The sequence below is a fragment of the Triturus cristatus genome, chromosome 12 (genome assembly GCF_964204655.1).
Source record: "Triturus cristatus chromosome 12, aTriCri1.1, whole genome shotgun sequence".
NCBI lineage: Eukaryota > Metazoa > Chordata > Amphibia > Caudata > Salamandridae > Triturus > Triturus cristatus.
In genome coordinates this window covers 842,447,578-842,470,260 of record NC_140595.1, presented here as the reverse complement: position 1 = coordinate 842,470,260, position 22,683 = coordinate 842,447,578, and the positions used below count along the sequence as shown (strand labels likewise).

At 46.2% G+C, this 22,683-nt stretch overlaps 1 protein-coding gene across 8 annotated transcripts in view; it reads right to left on the bottom strand.

The window, feature by feature from the left end:
* MINK1 (misshapen like kinase 1) overlaps nt 1–22,683 on the bottom strand; it is a 965,829-nt gene that overhangs the window by 266,156 nt on the left and 676,990 nt on the right. For all 8 annotated transcript variants that reach the window (XM_085637899.1, XM_085637895.1, XM_085637897.1 and 5 more), the window contains one exon: nt 19,000–19,085. In XM_085637899.1, coding sequence (XP_085494025.1) covers nt 19,000–19,085 — 86 coding nt within the window. The remainder of the gene's footprint in view (nt 1–18,999; nt 19,086–22,683) is intronic.

Here is a 22,683-nt window from a genome sequence, read left to right as displayed (position 1 = left end):
CCTTCTCTTCATCGACGGCCCTGGGGAGACGGCGAACAGACGGTGGTCATCCTCCTCGACGTCGCCGTCGACGCCCTCGACGTCGACGGGGAGCGGGAGCGCTTACTGGTCTTCCTGCCCCTGGGGAGCCCCCCAGAGGCCTCAGCATGGGCCAAATCAGCCCCTCCAGACCCACCTGGTGCCTTCAGTCTTCGCTCCTCCAGAGCTTGAAGCCTGCTCTTCATCCTGTCCCTCAGGGTTCTTGCTGAAAACGAGTGGCAGATGGTACAGCTTTCAGGCACGTGGGACTGGGGAAGGCAAGCTATGCACACCTCGTGTGGGTCAGTTTTAGCCTTCTTTCGACCACATTCCGGGCACTTGTCGAACAAGCCAGGCATGTTGACAGTACCAGCTACTAAACACAAGAAAAAGTGACAAAAATTGCCAAAATCTCAATGAAAAACCTTGAAAAAGGTAGAGCTCAATGCTCCAGGGTCCTGCTAGCAGGAGCCGGAAAAAAGAACTGAAAGTAAATGGGACCTGCTGGGCATTCTGGGATACTGGGGAAAGTTCTGGAAAACTGGAAAGTTTTCTTAAAGGCACAGTATCCTGTTCCAAGCCACATAATGGCAGCCTATGGGGCTTGTCTGTCCACTCCTTCCTCTCTATCATTCCAGAGGCTTTTGCTGGTAGAGGCAGGGTTTTTTCCTATGTGGAGAAAAACTGGACAGGCAGTGCTGTTTGTGGATTTTGGTGGAATTCTAGTTGAAGTACTGGACAGTGTAGCCTGTGGGTATAGGCTGCATTATCTGTCTTTAAATTAAATTCTCTCTTAAAGGTGTATGCAGGTCTGCATTATTTGTCACCTTTTAGAGATTATTTTTTATTGCTCCGGGGTCCGCGCACATGGGCGGGACTATTCACTAGATTATGACTATACACAGAGATCCCCTACTACAGAAATTAAATACACAATATACGAATAGCCTTGTTTTTGGCATATGCAAACAAGCAACGGTGAGGCGAGTGGGTCAGTGAGGAATCCACAGTTAAATACTGTATCCACCAGAAAAAGCGATACCGAAGGTAAGTACGTGTTCTTCTGATAGATACATCTACCTGTGGATTCCTCACCTTTTGAATACAATGCCCCAGCAGTGATGCACTGGGGTGGGGGCCTGTCTGCCTATACTAAAAAATCTTGCAAAACAGAACGGGCAAAGTGATCATACCTTCTCACTTTGCAGTCTAAGCAATAGTGGAGGGAGGCCCAAGTTGCCGCTTTGCAAATGTCAGCGACAGGGACACCTCTAGCTAAAGCGAAGTAAAAGACTTAGGTCGAGGAGAAAGAGCTCTAATACCTTCAGGGGTTCCTTCTAAGCCATGGCCCAGCAGATCTTGATGTACAGGATAATCCAACTGGACAATGTCCTCTTAATAAATGCTTGTCCTTTCATCTTGCCCACATAGCCAACAAACAGCTGATCATTCAGCTGGAAATCACAAATTCTGTCCACAAAGAAGCTCACAGCCCTCTTAGGGTCCTAACTGTAAAATCTTTCCTCCTCTTCAGATGGATGTGGAGGAGGCGAGAAAGTAGGAAGGGTGATAGACTGGCCCAAGTGGAAGGGAATACCCACCTTTGTTAGGAAAGCAGCCCTGGTTCTGTTCTTAATACCAACGTATCTGCATAGAAAGTCCTGAAGGGGGGTTTCATACTCACATTACGATGACATTATCGCGGGATTGAGTCTGGCCGACAAGTAGTTGGCGGTTCCACCCGTCATATTTGGATTAGACCACTGTGTAGGCAGTCGGAAACTGCATTTATCTACTACCGAAAGGTCAGACAAATATCCCGTAACTGCTGCAACTGCACAACCTTGATGTGCTAGGGAGCGCAAAACATAAAATATCGGCTAAATGGGCTTTTAAGGGGTCAATCGAATTTTCTTCACATCAATTTACTAATTTAGCCCATCTGGCAGCATAAACCCAACTTTGTGGAGTGTCTTTTCGGTGATAAAAGCACATCCACCACATCAAGGGGAAGAGAAAAGAGAAAAAGAACTCCGGTTGCACCGTTCAAACTCTAGGCATGTAGGTGTAGACTCTGGAGGTGGGGGTGTAGAAGCTGCTGCTGTAACTGCGAGAGAAGGTCTGCCCTGTGAGGGGAAGAAGGTCTGTGTACCATACCTTACATGTCCAACCTGGAGCTAGTAATATGACCTGGGCCTGGTCCAGGAAAATCTTCCTCAGAACCCGAGGAATCAAGGGAATGGGGGAAACACGTAAAACAGCTGTGAGCCCCAGTCCAAATGAAATTCACACCCCAGACGTACCTGCTATGGATACCAGAGGCTGTAGAATGACGAGCAGTGAGTGTACTTGTAAGAGGCAAAAAGGTCTATCTAAGGTGTCCCCCACAGCCAGTAAATGTGTTGTACCACTTACGCATGGAGACACCACTTGTGATCGGCTGAAAAATATCCACTGAGACAGTCCACATGTACGTTGAGAACCCTGGTCAAGTGATTTGCGATGATGCAAATCTGGTGGTCCTGAACCCAGGACTAGTCTCTTAGGGATTCTCTGCAGAGAGGATACAACCCTACTCCTCCCTGTTTGTTTATATACCACAATGCGGAAGTATTGTCTGTTAAAATTTTAATGGACTGGACACAAATTTAAGGGAGGAATGCCTTGAGAGCCAGACGTATCACCCGCAATTCCAACAGTTTGATATGCAACAATCGTTCCTCTGGAGATCAAAGACCTTTGATATCCAGGTTCCACAGATGAGCTCCCCATCCCAAAGTGAAGGCATCCGTTATAACTGTGGCCCCCGGAGGTGGAAGGTGAAACTGCTTCCCTTGAGACAGATTGCCGGACACACCTCACCATTGAAGACCGGCTGCAGTCTCTCTCTCTCGAGATCCTAACCAACTCTTTGAGACCCCATTGTGTTGAAACCACTGCCTGCATAGGCACCACTGGAGGGCCCTCATGTGCCAGCGTGTATGGGTGACCAACAGAATGAAGGAAGTCATCAGACCTAGCAGGTGCAAGACCTTCAGGACTGGAACTATAGCTCCATTCTGAAACACTGGAATCATAGCCTGAATGTCCAGAATTCTCTGAGGAAAAGGGTAGGCTCGATTCACTGTATTATCCCGACCTGCCCCTATCAACAGCGTGTGCTGCGAGTGCTCTAGGTGGGACTTGGGCTTGTTGATCTATAGGTCCAGGTTGTTGAACAACGGAGTTGTCAACTGCAAATGATGCAACACCAACTCTGGAGACTGGCTTTGATCAGCCAATCGTCCATGTAAGGGAATGGCTGCATATCCCACCTTCTGAGATAAACTGAAACCACCACCATCACTTTTGTGTAGACTTGTGGTGGGGAAGGTAGACCAAACGGAAGGAACACAAATTGGTAATGTTGCGACCCCACCATGAGGCAGAGAAACGTCGTGTGAGATTGCACAATGTAGGGTTGCAAATACACATCCTGCAAATCAATCAAAACTATCTAGTCTTCATCCTCCAGCACAAGAAGCACCTGTGCAAGGGTCAGCTTGAGGAACCAGTTCAAAATCCTGAGATCTAGGGTAGGACATAAATGACCGTCCCTGTTGGGAAATAGGAAGTACTGAGAATAGCATCCCTGACCCAAATTCCTGCTCTGGAACCAACTCCATTGAGCCCTTTTGAAGTAGAGATTGAACCTCCTGTAGGAGGAGCAGAAGATGTTCGTCTGAACAACAACCTTGTTGGGGAGGAAAGGGTGGGGTGTACCTATTTTCTACAATATCCAATTCCCAAATATCCGGTATGGATCTCCACTGTGTAAGAAAATGAGCCGTCCTCCCACTGGGCAAGCATGTTCCAAGTTGGCAAAACTAATGCTGCTTTCCTGTGACATTGACAGGGAAGGAAGAGGAGCAAGATGGCTGATGGGCAGCACCCCACTGTCTACCTCGGCCCCGCCCTCCTATAGAGGAGATTGGACGGCTGCTGTCTTCCACAAAAGGAGAGGTTCAGGCCAAACCCCTGGAACCTCCGAAACTGCCTATAATCTCTGGGCTGTAATTGAAGGCCCAAAGATCTTGCCATTACTTTACTCCTTAAACCTTTCCAAAGCAGAATCAGCTTTGTCGTCAAATAGTCTTGATCCACCAAATGGCAAATCCATTAGGGTAGATTTGACGTCAGGTGAGAAAACAGACCCTCTCAACCATGCTTGCATCCTAGTGGCGACCAGTCCCCATTGCCCTTCCAACAGAATCAGTAGTGTCCAGGCCCGACTGAATGACCTGACAAGCAGCGGCCTGACTGTCATTCAACAGCTCCCTAAAGTGTACCTGATCCTCCTCAGGCAACTTCAGATTCACTGTTTTGGCTGATTCCATCAATGCACGGATGTACCTTCCTGATGAACAGGTTGCATTGGTTGACTTAAAAGGCATGCTACCAAAGGAGAATACCTTCTTTGCAGATTGTTCCATCCTCTTTGATCTCCTGTCCATCGGGGTGGTCAGACAAGACCCAGGAGTCAACTTTGAGGAACAGGAAGCTAGCATCACCAAACTTTCAAGTGAAGGGTGGGTGGTTAAGAACAATGGATCACCTAGAGCAGGCTTGTATTCTCGCAATAGGTCTAGATACTGCCGAAGATGTCATGGGTTTCTGCCAAATCTCCAGTACAGGCTTAGTCAAAGCCTCATTAAATGGCAAAGGCTCTGTTGATGTAGAAGAATGTAGCACCTCTTATCAAATTAGACAAGAGTTCAGTAGTTGGAGGAGTCAATTCCGGCATCTCAGCCACCTTCCTTATCACCGAATGATATGAGATGACTGCAGGCAGGGAATGCCTTTCAGGGACAATAACTCCCATTCCTGAGAAGTGTCGAGGTCACTTACTACCTCCAGATCCTCAAACTGAGGATCAAGTGACACTATTTCCCTTTCCTCTAAATCCGGATCTCCTTCAACAAACAAGTGGTGCTCCTCTTTCAGAAGCTTCTGCGCTTCTCTTCATGATCTATGCCTCAACTTAGGCGTCGGTGAAGCCAGTATCAGCATCAGTAAAGTCGGCAACAGAGCCGGTGACTTCGGTACCTGCGTTAGTGGGAGCCAGCAGTACTGGAATCGACCGTTGCTACTCCCATGAGGACCCATCTGACGTTGGAGAAGGCATGACCAGCGCTGAAGACTCCTGTCAACCGACTTCTACTAGCGAAGGAACCATCTTTTGTTGGAGACAGAGGAGGCCAGGATACCAGGGCCATTGGCATAAAATATTTACATAATTCAATCAAATTACAGTATGATACACACAAGGACGTCTGTATCTTCTCATACGCTCTTTTATTCCATCGACTTCTTTTCACCACTTCTTTTAGCCAACGGAGGCATAAATTGCTGAATCAGATTGAAATAGACAGCCCTGAGGAAGTCGTAGGGGTATTACCCCATTGCGACAAAATGCGTTGGCTAAAAGAATTAGTGAAACGAAATAGATGGAATAAAAAAGTGCATTAGAAGATACAGATGTCCTTGAGTTGTATTACCACACTTTTACACTGTGCATCATACTGTAATTTGATTGGAGGAGCATGTGGTTCGAATTATGTAAATTGTTTCTTTCAATTTTGGACTGATAATTGGGGGAAGTAGGGTGGATCTCCCCATTCTGAAGGCACCACTAGTAACAAGGAAATTTGACGTATGATAATTGTTTGTGATATCCATACGAGCGCCTGCAAACCTATACACCCATTTCAGTAGTGCGCATCGGCATAAATGGCAGGAATAGCACCTGCTCATACTGCGCCGGACAACCACCCAAAAAATAACCAAGTAGAACAATGGGACCTGCAGGTGCGCTGGATGGGGTCATCGCCTTGCTAAAAAGTGCTGTACATAGGATTTTTGAAAATTTGATGGGTCGGCCCCTGGACCCAGGAAAGATGGATAGTACTGCTCCTATCGAGGAGAAATATGCAGTGGTGGCACTGGAAGGGGGACAAGATCCACCCCCAGCTCGGGCGCTCAGGCGGAGTCGGAGGCCTTGGACTTGTGGAAATATGGATTTTTCTGGTCAGTTATGTCCCCTATCTTGGACCCCAACGGTTCTATGTGCATGTTACAAGTACATGTATGTTCCCTCCAGTTCCAGTTATGAAGACGCAAATACATGTGCGTCCACCGTTAACATGTCCTCTGTTGATCCGCCATGAATGGGCAGGATATTCCATTCCTAAGTACGAAAGGCCACCGGCTTTATATGGTTCACTTATGCCATTTTACAGTCCAGGCAAGTAGGCCCAGATTCTGTCATCAAACTCTTTTTGCTTTCTGCCTCTGAAAGCTCCAGTTCGAGCCTGCATCTGTGACCATGAACTTTGTCTCATTCTCTGCGCGGCTCACGAAGCCTGACATCAGCCTATTCTCTGCCAAGAACTGTATTTCACCTTCGAATTATCTGCTTCCCCCTCAGCCGATGCATTCCTGCCTAGTAGTTTAAGTAAACATTCTTCCAGTTACCAAGCAAAGGGCCCGGCTTCTCTGTCCTCATGCAAGTAATTCATAGTCCTGTTACCATGGAATATTTCTACCCCCTCGCATTTAGTGTAGACACTTAGACGCTTGTACACGCACGCACAGTCAGTATAGAATAGATTCTGTCCGAGAGTCCTTCTTTTATGGATAACATAGTTCTTTAAACATAGGATGTTAGATATGATTTGGGATTAGGTTGACTTGACCCCCCAGACTTCTTGTCTCCACATGTAGAGCTAAATGTCAAGTCCCCTTCACCCCCTAGTTACACGTCAATTACACGTCATGCTGCTGCGCGCGCATCTATGCCAAGTATTATCTTATAGATCCACCTATAGGTGACATCACAACCAATTATGTTCCTTTTTACTCCTTGTTCCACCCATTTTCGGTTACGCAGACAACTCGTCATTTTCCTTATCAATTGTTACGCCTATTGCATTCGCTTCATTGTAATGTATGTACTATAAAAGTCATTTCATGTCAATAATGTATGTACTTCACTTCCTGAACCCCCGTGGTGATGGAACTTGGAGCATCCGATTATAATCGATTATTGGAATAAAGCCCATTCCGAACCTCTAATACCACGGATTCTGCCTCTCATTTTACTGAGCTATTTTATTATGTTTCTGTATCAAATTCAGTCCTGGTAAAGGAAAATTATTTACCACATGAATGGCGCCCGAACAGGGACACTTTCTCATCTCACGCGCCGGCGGTGAGTTGCAGGCCCGGTCCCCTGCCACAGCTGGACGGACAATAACGCGTACCAGCAGGATTTCCTGTATCTCCCTCCGGTCAAGCGGGGGCGACTGAGACTGCGATCAACACCCAGACGAGGCGGTGAGAAGTGCGAAGTATCCCGACCAGAGCCTAGCTGAGAGAGCAAGATCCGAGGTATACAGAGACCCACCAGTTCGAAGTCAAGTCCAGTGTCCGACGAGTCGAGTCGAGTCCAGTCCGGTTCAAGTTCAAGTTACCGAGGCCTTCCGTTTCCGAAGCTACCCGGTGAGTACCATTGCTGGGGAGGCATTTCTGACGTGCACATAGGTTGTGCCGGTCAAGACGGGTTTGGGTACACAAATCCGGTCTGCACTGTTTTAGCAGTGTATCTGTACTGTTTAGCAGTATATCAAGTATTCCGAAGTATCAAGAATTAAGCTTGGTGATTAGTTATGCAGACGATCATCATTGTTGTTTCAGTTAAAGGTTTAATGTTAAATGTTTAAATGTGTTTAAAAACGTCCTGCATATTGTGGTATGAATGACTGTTCATTATCGTGTTAATTGTATTAAGTCTGTTCAAATTCAAGTATCAGGTCAGCTGGTCAAAATCAAGTATAAGGTCAGTTCTCAATATGCCGCTCTTTTCGAAATTAAGACAGATCACTACTAGAAAAGGGGTTCTCGAAGAAGCCGTTCCTATTCCTCCTAGGGACACTCCAGGGCACTTTATGTATCACAAACATGGCTTAGACGCTATATTATTTCTTGATTTATGGGTAGACTACACCAAGGGATTACCAGAAAGTCAGAGGTGGCCCACAGCGGGAACCTAGGATGCAGAGTGCATCATGAAAGTTGAGGAAGAGTTATGGAAAAGGAAGGTCAGACAGTCACAGAAAGACGCCGTTGAGTTATGGCGTAAAGAATCTCATAGACGCACAGAAAAAGCACGTAGACAGGAAGAAAAGAATAAAGAAAGTTCAAATAAAGTTCGAGAGAATCTATTAATTGAGGAAGGTATCCGAGTGAAATCAGAACAAGTAGACAGACAAAGAAATGCCCTTATGAATGGTATGTATCCCCTTCTGGCCGAAGGATTACCTAAGGCTACTCCAGAAATACCGAAAGACTTGCCACCCCCATTGTTCCCAATAAAGGTACATCCTAAGGGGCATCCTAGAACCGCAGAAGATGTTTTTCTTTCCTCATATTTAGATGACGCAGCTCCCGAGTATGCAAATTCCGCCCCACATAGACCGCATATCAGGGAGGTTCAACGCCAAGATCCAGTGCCCGTATCCCTACAGCAACAAATCGAGTCACAAGTTCCGGCAAGCACATCTGTTTCTGCATCCGCTCCTACAGCTACTTCTATAGCTGTGTCCACACCTGTAGTTGCTGTGTCACGTTCGACGAATCCTTTCACGCCCGACACCCCAGATGGGGCTACGGGAGGTGCTAGCAACATTTTTTCTACGCCACCCAGAATAAATAAACTTACTTTTCAAGAGTCAGCACATCCACGTACACCGAAACTCATAAGTGCCCGTACGCTGAAGGAACTTCTTATAGATTGCAGATATGACCCTGTGCCCGGTAAAGAGGACGAAATGACCCTGGCATCATTGCGTATCAGACGAGCCGCAGTGTATTTAGGAAAGCTACCAGGAATGACTGAGCATCTAGATAAAATATATCATTTTGTCCAAACAGGGCGAGATCCAGAATGTATTAACAGAGCTATGGAATACCAGAAAGTAGAGATACAGGGGGAACTGTTACGTTTCCTCATAAACTGTGTGATCAGAAATCAAGACCGACCGGGGGTAGACCCGGAACCAATGAAAATTCTTACAAGATGGAGCCAGAATATATCAGAAGGGAGACATGATAAACAGAATTGTATAATAGCCATGTGCCGAAAGATCCGTAAAGAAATAGAACGCCTACACGAAGAGAGATTAGAGGTAGACGAGTTCGAACAAAGCGAGGAAGAAGGGTCAGGACTGCCCACCGGACAGTCGGACACCATAGCCTATGTAGGTAGAGGAAGATCTTGTAATAGTAATAGATGTCTTACTGACTCGATACGTCCGATATGTCCAGATAATAACAGGAATTTCCAAATACCTATAATTAATATAAGGTCTAACGAGCATTCGTTCCAAACCGCCGACAAACTACTCCAAGAACGAAGGGGTTATCATTTTCTCGATTCTATGGATGAACAAGATTTAGCCAGGGCAGCTGTCCATTGGGTGGACAGTCCCGGAAAATATAGTGATGATACAGTAGCACGCACATTTTTGAATCTCACCCCAGACGAACAGAGGTTAGCTGGGATTTATATGATTCAACAACTCATTATACTATATCGGAGTCAGCATTCGGACCCTGGTCCCTTACCTGACATATTGACCGAATTGCTTATGAATAAATGGAGAGGTTCAGGTACTAAATTAATTAAAGAAATTCTAGAATCAAGAAAGCAGTATATTCTTTCTGTATGTTCAGACCGTGTCTCATTGCCCGTCAAGAAAAGAACCACGTATCACATGGATAGACAGAATCCCTTACGAGAAGTACACCCAATAAAAGGCGAGGACAACGAGTTTAAGCGCGTATTTGTATATACGCCCATATCAAAAATAGAATTGTTACAAATGAAAAAAGTGGTACCCAGTCATGACAAAGATCCAGCGGGTTTTCACCGAGAAATTAAAGACATGCTACTCATGGGAGAGTATACCTATCCCGACATTATGACAATATTAAAGGTATTGATGCCTGCTGGTATTTATGAGAAACTCAAGGAAAAAGAGTGGGAGGTAGGAGACCAAAAGATAGAATGGTCAGTGTTAGAAGCAGAAGAAAAGGCCCGAACTGCAGGAGCAGGACTTGGGGATAAAAACTAAAGCACTGCCAGGTTTATTAATACAGGTACTGCCACGTTTATTAACTACGAAAAAGGAAGATTGGGGTACAATTTCAGCCTGTAAGCAGAAGCAAGATGAAGACACTAGTGATTACTATGCCCGATTTGAAAAATGTTTTGGTATAAATAGTGGCATAAAAGCAAGTAGCGAATCATACCCACATCTGTTTGTAACAAAATTAGTAGAAAATGCCCTGCCCCCAGTAAAGAATAGAGTATTAAAATTCGAGAGTACCTGGCAAGGTAACACTCCATCACAAATGTTACAAATGTTACAGTACCATCACAATAGAATTAGAGAGGAACAAGAACATGAACACAGACGCATGAAAGACACGAAAATGAAAATGCTAGTTTCCCAGACAGTTCCAGCTGAAGGACATAAAAAGGGTATGACACATTCCGATTCAGCAGGACCTGTAAAAGGGACATGCAATTATTGTAAAAAGCCAGGTCATTACGTACACGATTGTCCAGTTTTAAAACATAATATCAGCATAGGTAAAACACAAGAAAGATCACGGCCATTTAGACAAGAGCAGAATGAACAAGGAGCCCCGCAGCATGCCCAGGCCATGCCAGCCGCACAACAGCCAGTACAGTTTGTGCCAGCTGCACCACCGTTGCCTGTTGCTGCCACACAGACAACAACACGACAAATGTATCAGACCGCACAGTATGAATATCCTGAGTATCAGCGTTACGCATGAACTAGCCTAGAGAGGGAAGTTGACTTACCCCTTATTGAAATCCCAGTAGATCAAGAAGGACCTTATGTACATAGTGAATTATTAGGCCAAGACAGAAAATTTCTACTCGATACAGGGGCAAGTCGAACGACCATAAAACGTAGTGAAGTTCCAGGGGCACCCCTCTCAGGCTCACAGAATATTTCCCTTGGTTTTTCAGGAAAACCTATTGTTAATGAAGTATCACAGCCACTGCCACTTACGATAGGACCTCTGACCCGAACTACAGATTTATTGCTTACTAAATCATGTCCAGAAAACTTGCTAGGAATAAAAACGTTGAAAGCTCTAGGAGCCATAATATGTTGTTCTCCGGAAGGAGTAAGGTTGTTTTTACGTGATTTTAAAGGTCACTATGTGTCTAGAGACATGGATCCCCGACTACAGACATTACCTACACATCTATGGGCACAAGGCCCTACTGATGTTGGACGCATGAATATTACACCATATCGAGTCACATTAAAGGCAGGAGTGGTGCTACCACGAATGCGACAATACAAGTTACCACCAGATGCTGTAGTGGCTTTACTACAAATCATTGACGAGCTCATTGCCCAAGGAGTAGTCGTGGAAACGGACTCCAATGTATGTAATTCACCGATAATTCCGATTCTTAAACGAACAGATCCTAAGGCCCCGCCAGTCTATCGATTGGTTATTGATCTGCGCGAGTTAAACAAATGCATTGTGCCACAATTCCCTGTGGTCCCAGATATCTCGTCATTACTGACAGCCATTGATTCCGAAGCAACATTCTTTACTGTAATTGATCTCAAGAATGCTTTTTTCAGCCTCCCAATAGATCCGGAAAGCCAATATTTGTTCGGATTTAGTTTAAATGGGCGTAGCTTTAAATTCTCACGCGCACCTCAAGGATTTACAGAAAGCCCCAGCATCTATAGCCAAGCACTGAAACGAGAACTCGATAGTATCCACATGCCAGTTAACACTGCTCTGCTCCAATACGTCGATGATTTACTGATCACCGCAAGAAGCGAACCAGAATGTGAAAAAGCATCACTGACAGTTTTAAAATTTCTAGCCGAAAAGGGGCACAAGGTGTCCCCTTCTAAGCTGCAATTCTGTGTCCAGCGAGTTGTTTATCTTGGACACTCGCTGTCCAAGGAGGGAAGGCAGCTTACACCCGACCGCATTCAGTTAATAGCTAACATGCCAATGCCCAAGACACAAAAGGAAGTACGGGCTTTCATAGGCCTCACTTCATACTGTAGACAGTGGATCCCTCAGTATGCATTTCTAGCAAAACCACTCATTCAGTTGACAACACAGGAGGCAGCCACATCGACTGTTCTCCCTTGGACTCAGGAACATACACAAGCTTTTGAAAGCCTAAAGAAAGCTTTATGTCAAGCACCTGTTTTAGCAACGCCATGTTACAGAAAACAGTTTACACTCTTTGTTACAGAACGCGAAGGTACTGCCTTGTCAGTACTCACACAGGAACAAGCAGGAGCACACAAACCATGTGCTTATTTTTCTAGTACATTAGATCCCGTAGCTCAGGCTTTGCCAGCATGCCTGAAATCAGTAGCAGCGACAGCTTTAGCAATCAGACAAAGCGATGCCATGGGGAAATTTAGACCCACATTTTGGGCACTTTTTGAACGGAGTCCTTTCCATCGGCCGGGACCGGAGTCGAGGAGGGCCCGAAGGCCGGTGCCGATGTACGGGATGGAGAAAAGTGCCGCTTCGAGAGATGAAGATGATGATGAAGAAACTCGAAGATACGAGGATTTTCCGTCGAGGCTGGAACCGTAGAAGTTCGAAGCCGGAGCACGAAGTATCACATCCGAGCCCGATGGCGGAAAAAAACAATCTGAGGATGGAGCCGAAGCCCATGCGCAGTACGGACCGAAGGAGGAGTCACCAAACTCGTGACTTCCAAAGACTGTCCAAGAAGAAAAACAAACTGCAAACATCCGGGCCCAACACCAGATGGCGATCTATGCTAAGTGTACAATCTGCAGCTCATATGCCTCGAACAAAACAGTTATGCGTTGCAGGCGTGGGGAAAAAAGGGAACAGAGGTCAGCAGGCCGATGAGGGCTTCTTATGGCTCCGATGATGTCACAGAGTCACGTATGGAGCCGTGGGCATTACAACGTCCTCGTCGACGTGGGAGAGCTGGAAAGAAAAGTTTCCATGGAATACTGGTGCACTGGTATATTCAAAAGGTGAGGAATCCACAGGTAGAGGTGTCCATCAGTAAACCATAAATGTTAATGCTGACGACAAACCTCATATTGGAAAATTGCTGGCTTGATTTTGCTGCATATATTGTGGACATGAGTGATTACTGCTGAAAGAGGGGCCTGTACACGAACAGCCCTGATCTAACGCTAAGGTCCTTGTCCTGTTCCAGCTGTGCACGATTGAAGGGCATGTCCAGTCGGATCCGGTGCCAGGAATACAGAGTGAAGGGCCTGGTGCAGGGCACGGCCAAATGATAGGCCACACACTCTGCAAACAAAGCAGGCTCTTTCTACTGCTACAACCCTTCACTGAAAGGGCAATAAAAGGCCCAAATGCAGACACTGGGCACAGAGCATGCGAAGAACTGCCAAAGAACCCCCGCTATAAAGCGAACCTTCTCCTCCAGTCTGTGTTTGGCTGAAGGACGTTCTCCAAACTCTCAGCCTGCAGGGTACGACCCCAAGCTCAAACCAGTGGAATGTGTGCTTCAGTGTGCTCACTCTGACTCACTCATCACACTGATGTCAGCAATGATGTGCGGTAGGTAACCTGTGATGTCACTGATGATGGCATGTGTGATGCTATACGTTCGGTCGTGGGAGATGTCACGTCAGGTTAGAAGCAGTGCATGGCAAGAGTGTAAACTAAGAATGAAAATAAACTTTTAATGGCAAATTGTAAGTGATGTTATGTTCTGTGTTGTGGAGAGGGTGCCAAAGGCCGTAGTTTTTGTCTTGTTAGGTCATCCAATTGCTTCTAGTAAAGTCTTAACTGAACCTTAACTAAGGTTTTTTCAGCTAATTTAAAAGTCTCCCAACACCACACCACATAGATACTGCTATGAGTGGCACGTTCTGACTGTAGGGGTCAAGCTTCTTTTTGGTTACACCATACACACACTTCAGGATAAGTGATTGATGGAGTATGGCGTAGCCGCAGAGCACGGGCCTGTCAGCAGTGCGACCGCTGCACACAACATACCGTTATATGCAGCAGCCATGCCATGCACCTAGTGCTTGGGCACCAAACCCATTACCTGCTAGAAGTGGGAGTACTCATGGGCTTGGCTACACCCTGCACCCAGTCCTGTCCTGAATCATGGGATCTGGCATTACACAGCTTGCACTGGGCGAGTACAATTGCAAAACGAAGCCCTGCGAGCACATCTGCTAGTGGGCAGCAAGCACTGACTGCCCCTCTTCTCACCGGCCACAATGGTATTGAGGATTTTCGTTTTAGAAACATGATGCAATGAGAACTGGCCCCATTTGGTGCTCACCATCACCTTCTGAACCTCAGTGTGGGTTAAGACCAGAGAGGCGTTTCTAGGGGAGCACAGCACATTTTAAGGTGCTCGCCATCACCTTCCGAACCACAGTGTGGGTTAAGACCAGAGAGGCGTTTCTGGGGGAGCACAGCACATTTTAAGGTGCTCGCCATCACCTTCCGAACCACAGTCTGGGTTAAGACCAGAGAGGCGTTTCTAGGGGAGCACAGCACATTTTAAGGTGCTCGCCATCCCCTTCCGAACCACAGTGTGTGTTAAGACAAGAGAGGCGTTTCTAGGGGAGCACAGCACATTTTAAGGTGCTCGCCATCACCTTCTGAACCACAGTGTGGGTTAAGACCAGAAAGGCGTTTCTGGGGGAGCACAGCACATTTTAAGATGCTCGCCATCACCTTCCGAACCACAGTGTGCTTTAAGACCAGAGAGGTGTTTTTAGGGGAGCACAGCACATTTTAAGGTGCTTGCCATCCCCTTCCGAACCACAGTGTGGGTTAAGACCAGAGAGGCGTTTCTAGGGGAGCACAGCACATTTTAAGGTGCTCGCCATCACCTTCTGAACCACAGTGTGGGTTAAGAGCAGAGAGGCGTTTCTGGGGGAGCACAGCACATTTTAAGGTGCTCACCATCACCATCTAAACCACAGTGTGGGTTAAGACCAGAGAGGCGTTTCTAGGGGAGCATAGCACATTTTAAGGTGCTCACCATCCCCTTCCGAACCACAGTGTCGGTTAAGACCAGAGAGGCGTTTCTAGGGGAGCACAGCACATTTTAAGGTGCTCGCCGTCACCTTCTAAACCAGTGTGGGTTAAGACCAGAGAGGCGTTTCTAGGGGAGCACAGCACATTTTAAAGTGCTCGCCATCACCTTCTAAACCAGTGTGGGTTAAGACCAGAGAGGCGTTTCTAGGGGAGCACACAGCATATTTTAAGGTGCTCGCCATCACCTTCTGAACCACAGTGTGGGTTAAGACCAGAGTGGCGTTTCTAGGGGAGCACAGAACATTTTAAAGTGGTCACCATCACCTTCTGAACCACAGTGTGGGTTAAAACCAGAGAGGCGTTTCTAGGGGAGCACAGCACATTTTAAAGTGCTCACCATTAAGACCAAAGAGACGTTTCTAGGGTAGCACAGCACATTTTAAGGTGCTCACCATCACCTTCTGTACCATAGTATGGGTTAAGACCAGAGAGGCGTTTCTAGGGGAGCACAGCACATTTTAAAGTGCTCACCGTCCCCTTCTGAACCATAGTGTGGGTTAAGACCAGAGAGGTGTTTCTAGGGAAGCACAACACATTTTAAAGTGCTCACCGTCCCCTTCTGAACCATAGTGTGGGTTAAGACCAGAGAGGCGTTTCTAGGGGAGCACAGCACATTTTAAAGTGCTCGCCATCACCTTCTGACCCATAGTGTGGGTTAAGACCAGAGAGGTGTTTCTAGGGGAGCACAGCGCATTTTAAGGTGCTCGCCATCACCTTCTGAACCACAGTGTGGGTTAAGACCAAAGAGACGTTTCTAGGGGAGCACAGCACATTTTAAGGTGCTCGCCATCACCTTCTGAACCTCAGTGTGGGTTAAGACCAGAGAGACGTTTCTAGGGGAGTACAGCACATTTTAAGGTGCTCGCCATCACCTTCTGAACCTCAGTGTGGGTTAAGACCAGAGAGGCGTTTCTAGGGGAGCACAGAGCATTTTAAGATGCTCGCCATCACCTTCTGAACCACAGTGTGGGTTAAGACCAGAGAAGCGTTTCTAGGGGAGCACAGCACATTTTAAGGTGCTCGCCATCACCTTCTGAACCACAGTGTGGGTTAAGACCAGAGAGGCGTTTCTAGGGGAGCACAGAGCATTTTAAGATGCTCGCCATCACCTTCTGAACCACAGTGTGGGTTAAGACCAGAAAGGCGTTTCAAGGTGAGCACAGCATTATTTGATCTTTTTCTCAACTACTCCCACTTATCACATTCACAGTGAGGGTATCTTGTTCCTTTACCTCTGTAGACACAGTAAGCCCCATAATGCTACATTTCTTCATTTTTTAGAGGGATTCTGTTGGTTAAGGGATGAGGACAATCAACAGCTAAACTGACACAGGCAGCACAACTGTAACCCACATTTTTAGTGAATCACAACTTTAGAGTATTCGATTCCCAATCAACATATTTGTAATATTTAATTTCAAATTGACAAGCACCAGAGGAGGCTGTGGACAGGGATTCTGTGGTGAAAGAGCAATCTTTGCTGGGGCTTTGTTCGGTGCTGGTATTCTGGAGACACCAATACTGTGCAGGGCCCAGTTCTTGCCACACAGACTCTCATCTCGCAGTTGTTGGAAGGCAAACCTGACATCTACAGGCTGTCACACTTGAAACTGCTTCAAACGCTGCGCTTTAATGTACGGCTTGCAGGCATTGAACAGATGGATGGCTCAAGTTCCATGGGGACAAGAACTGCAGGCTGTGTGTGTGTGATCCGCCAACATCCACAAGCCTCATTCCTGAATGTCTTGTCTGTCCCTACTCTCCACCCGTAACCCTACCAAAGCTAGAACCAACACTACAACCTCTAAAGGCAAACCAGCACACATTTTGCCTGCTTCGCACCTTCTAGTGTCCATCAGTACACGCCCCGCATGTGCCCACACTGTAAGCGGCGTCCTCCAATGCAGTCCCTGGTGAATAGGAAGCTCTGGCAATGTTTGGAACATTTGCTCCCACACTAACTAGTGTTGCGTCTGAAAAATATGCGGGTTTCCCAATATTTAACTTTTTATAAAGACATTTCATAAATGAATATGAAAGAATGGGTGTGATGATCTTTTGCCTTCTTGAGCAAAATCATAAATGGCTTTTTCCAACAGGCTGCAGAAGGAGAAGTACTGCAGGTGTGTGCCTGAGTCTTTTGTGTCCATGTCCTCTGTAAAGTCGCCCAGTCTTAGTGTTTACATATAAAAGCCAGGTCGCGTGATCTGGTCTTGAACATCTCTGTGTTCATCCATGACAACCAGGTGCTCCTCCATCTGCACGGCAATAGAGATGCCGCAGCAGCTTCCTGGAATGGATGGTGCAAGGATGGATGGGCAGCTCCATCTGAGAGAAGGGAGGATTACTGACAACAGCAGAGACACTGTGGACCTGCCTGGTGGCCTGGGGATGGGAGTGCCCTTAGTGGGCGAAGCAGCCCTTTCCATGGGCCCTCAGGACCAAGAGACGATGCACCCTCCCACAATACTTTCAACGCTTACTGGCCTTGCAGGTGATAGACTACTGTAACTCCCTCTATTCACGACTGGCTGAGGGCCTTCTTCAGGAGATTCAGAACTTGGCTCACAATGGTCATAAGGGACTACAGTATGACACGGCCATGCCACTGCTAAGGTGTCTTAATTGACCCTCATTACTGCAGAATGACCTCTAAAGCCCTTTTGTAATGGTGAACTGATTTTTCGGGCTCTATATAAGAAAACGTCTTTTCCTGCTCTGAAACACTTCCAATTACCTCATGTTGAGGAAACTTTTTAAGACTCTTGTGTTTCCAGTCTCTTTTTTAAAATTCTAGCGAGTAAGCGTTAAGGTAGAGTCCAACAGACTTTGTTCTGGTCCCACTCTCAGCTGGAGTTGTGCAACTCCAGGAGATGGCTCTGTGCAGCTTGAGATCCTCAGAGCGCCAAGAAAGCAGATGCATACTGTACATGTGTGGTGGACCCCACAGCCCATCACACAGGCCCTTTCTTCTTTTTCAGGAGAGGTGTAACACACCTAAAGCTAGAACAGTGGACTTCGGGTCTCCAGCAGAGCTCAAGGTGGCCCGGGCAGGGACTGGTGTCTGTAGTGTCCCTAAACCTGAAAGTGAGCCCCCCACCCCTAATCGGTGACGCCACCCATGGCATGTGGGATTCCTCTCACAAAAAACATTTACAGCCATTTCTGGGACAGTTTGGACCATACTGGGCATAAAGGTCACCTTGGCTGGCATATTTGAGAATTCTTGCGATACTTGTGCTCACGTCTGGAACAATGGCGAGAATTCGTAAACCTGTGGACATACATAGTGCCTATTCCAGGTATTGTGCTCACAATCCTAGGCATACTGTTGGCCTCAACTTCATGGTATATATACTAAACATTTTTGTGTGCCAACTTCCCAGGATAGTGACAATCATTAGCATAAAGACAGGATTTCTGCCATACAATGGTAATACATAGGCATGCAAGGCAGGTCTGTACATGTGTGGCAGCGGTACCTGGAAATGATAGTCTGAGGCATGGGGAGGGAACATGTTTCACTAAACACTGGTGTTTGAGAATTATGCGCTTTAGCTTGGGGAACTGAGCTTATTTCTCATAATTAAAAGCTTGTATTTGTAGCAAATTGTATTCATTTTCAGAAACTGATGTTTAGAGCAAATCACTACATGTCCCAGGTATACTTAAAGGTGACGTCTGAGAGATGCTGCCATCACACCTGGAAAAGGTAAACATGTCCTAGTGCCAGGGCAACACCAACACAAGAAGTGGTGGCCAAGAGTGGCCCATTACCTGGCACGAACTGCTTGGATCTGCCTTGTGGCCGAGGCTCCACTCGTGTTCAGAGCTGTAGCTATCGAAGTCGTCCTTTGAGGGACCTTGGTTACAAACAAAAGAATATTTTTAAAAAACGTAAGAAACAGATTAGAGAGCAGAGCCATCAAAATTAGGGACAAGAATCAGCATGTATTACAGGACCATGTGAACACAACTTTCAATTTATAATTCTTTGCAACAGCAGGCCAAAAAAACGACACCAAGTTAGAAGTAGCAAAACGCGGAGCACTGGCCTCCAGATCCAGTTTGTCAATGTATCTCTCAATCGATCCGTCAATCAATAAAGTCCAGCTGAAGAACATGTGTGAAGGGAATGTACAGAGATAAATGACAGTGGGGGTTATCAGGATATTTGGGGTGCACCTGAGAGCGCCTTTATTTTCACATCTAGTAACCACTCAGCATTGCGCTACTTGGAGTGTTCTTCAAATACGGGTTCTAATTTGTGAACGCGGCTTGTTTCAACACATTGTCTTTCGACACCATCTGCTGTGACCTCAGCTCCAGAAGAATAATCAATCTACAGAGTATAAATGCGGAGAAGTTACCAGTCCTATCAACCAAAGAGATGATCAAGCGATGACGCCATCATGTGATAGTGAGGATGCGATGTTCACCTCCTGCACACTTGCAGGTCACTGTGAAAGCCTGGCTAGATTACTATTTATTGAGTGTGTTATACAGGCCAACCCTGTTATCCTCTACAATCTGGGAACTGTAAGGAAGGATAGAGAAAGGGAAGAGACGTTCATTGGCTACCTGCCCCAGCTCCCTCCCTACAACACACATGCAGAAGCGAAGCTGCTGGACCTACGCGTGTACAACATGGCTGTGTCCCACAGAGGGGTCTGGATGACTACACCCAACATGTCTGCAGCTCGATGAACGCACCTGCCTCAAATGGTTCAATGAGCTTTAACCAGCTCAACAGGAAGCTTTATTTAACCAGAGCAACAAGCAACAGCTAATTAAAAGCAAAGCACATACTGATTGTCGAACATAGGCCCACATCGAGGGGATCAGTACCACGAAGGAACTGTTCCTAAAGAAAGGAGAGGTCAAAGAAAAAGATGGACGATTCTCAAAAATGTAAATATTAGAAAATGAGGGGGAATCCTACGGACTATTTCTTGTTGCCATCACACAGCCCTTAGGATACCATGCTTCATCATTGGGCGTTGCTCCTTGTCGGGCCAGCGCTGCAATGCCCAACGGGTCCCACGAAGGGTCACCTTAGCAGAGATCTTTTTTGGTTTTGGTGTATAATGAAAAGGTGTGTGCGAGGGTGTAATGGGCACGTAGGGCAGTCAAAAGTAAGAGAATAGAGAATAAAACTGTTTAGGAGATACCGAAAAACTATTTTAATGCAGAGGTTCTCTTGACAGGATTATAAGGACCAAGAAACTGTTTGATGCTCCTAGCGGGGCATAATGTGTCTAAGTAGCTGTGAGTAAGAAATAGTCTATTCAGGTCAACATGTTTCGCACCTGATAGCCCCTAACGGATGCACAGCACTTCATCAGGACCAGTAAAAAGTTGGGTGGTGAACCTAATCCACACCTATAATGTGATGTAGATTCACAATGGCAAAGTACCTGGTGACCAACCTACCCTCTTCTGTGCACCTTGATCCTGGTGAGCAGAGGAGGGTAGGTCCCAGATCGTTAACGCACTGGTAATATTCAGCGCAGTGCAATGACCTCTGCATCGACCAATGCGGATTCTGATGCTTGTTACACAGGGTGGACTATCATAACCTATCTACTTCTACACCAGGTACTTTACCATACACTTTTATCTGTAGGAGATCTCCGCCAAGGTGACCCTTGGTGCGGCCCGTCGGGCATTGAAACGCCAGACTAGGAGCAATGCCAAATGATGAAGCATGACATCCTTAGGGCTGTGTGAGGGCAACAAGTCATAATCCTTAGGATTCCCCTCATGCTCTAATATTTATATTTTTGAGAATCGTCCTTTTTCTTTGCCCTGAGACCTAGTGAACTCTTTCCTGGCCACTGCCACATTCTCAACAGACTGCATCAATCGACAGGTATCAAACACTTAGGGAAACAGGACCTCAAGCACAAATCTGGTCTGGCTTGTTTGAAAGAGAGCACTCTCCACACGACGGGTCCACATTCTTGTACCTTTGGAGAGGGTGGATACCCCTGAGAAAGAGTAAGGGGTAGAGAAGAGGTTGTGACAAGGGGGTAGTGATAACAGGGAAAGAAAAGGTAGAGCAGGAGTAGTGGTAGACTGAAAACTTCCTGCCCAGTTCAGGAGTGCCACTAAAGAACCCCAGCCTTCTGCCCACCTAGACATGTGTGGCGATCTATGGTTTCCACGAAGAGGTCGGACTGGGCAATCGCTACATGTCCAAACGCATAAAGGAATACAGTGCACGTGTAAATCATCTTATGATGCATTTAAACCAATAGTTTGTGAAATGAAACCAATATAATACCTAAGCAAACCAATACAGTATGTGGGTGAAGCAATATACTGGTTCACCTTGAGCTGGCAGGATGGCTAAGTGAATTAAACGTTTACTAGTAAAAGAGGTGATGATTGATCTGCAGGTCACAAGTTCAACTCCTGGTAACGCCAACTCACCCTTCCATAGGTCGGTAAATTTAGTACCATGAATTGGGTAGCGATAACATCTGTTAAATATAATGCGTAGAAGATGAAGACGGGCTATATGAAGAGCTATATAAAAAGTTATTATACTAGGCATTTGAACATGTACATTAACCACGTGTCCACTTTTGTTACTGAGCACATCAGAGTACCTTTAATACAAAAGGGGACATTAGGAAGGAAGGCATCAGGCGTAAAACAAGCTCTGTTCCACCAGTGCACCTGTGAATGACACCTGTACACCAGCAGGAGAGTTTCACAAACCCACGTGATGCATGTGAGCTAGGACAAAGCAACAGAACATGCCTACAAACTGATACATTGTGCGTACGCACCACCAAAATACACTAAGGTATATTAGAAACACTCCCACACTTTAACCCTCTTTTCATCAGGCAAACCAATGTGCTTAATTTGTGTACACATAATTTACTTAAACATTAACAAACGTAATCAAAAGCACAAGCCAGTTCTTGCCTTTGACCCTGTGCAGAGCTCCACTGCCTTTGAGCTAGGTTTGTGCTACACAAATACCACATACCTACATTGTGTACAAGCCAGTGTAGTTCCAGGGACTATGCACAAAGGTGCATCCAATGTTTTATACACAAACAATGACTTTGTGAGGCGCTACAGTAGACATTTACCAATGATGCTACATAGGGGACAATTGAATTTTGGCCTTTGTGGCCCCTCATGCCAATGGGCTTGCTCCCAAAGTACACAGAGGTTAGGATAATAGGGTACCCAAGTGAACGTTCCAAGATGTACCAACCTAAGGAAGATGAAAGATGAGTCCATCTCGTCAAGACTCAGACGCATGGCCTGCAGCAGATATTGGTGGTTTGCGCTCCCCTCACTGAGCCATGCTGCCAGCATATGCCCACAAGCCAGGCTTTATAAATCGTGAGCACAACCAAAATTTATAACAACCTCAGAAAACAATATGCGATTTAACGCCCTTCCCAAAATCCTTTAAAGGGCTTGTTTCAGCATCCG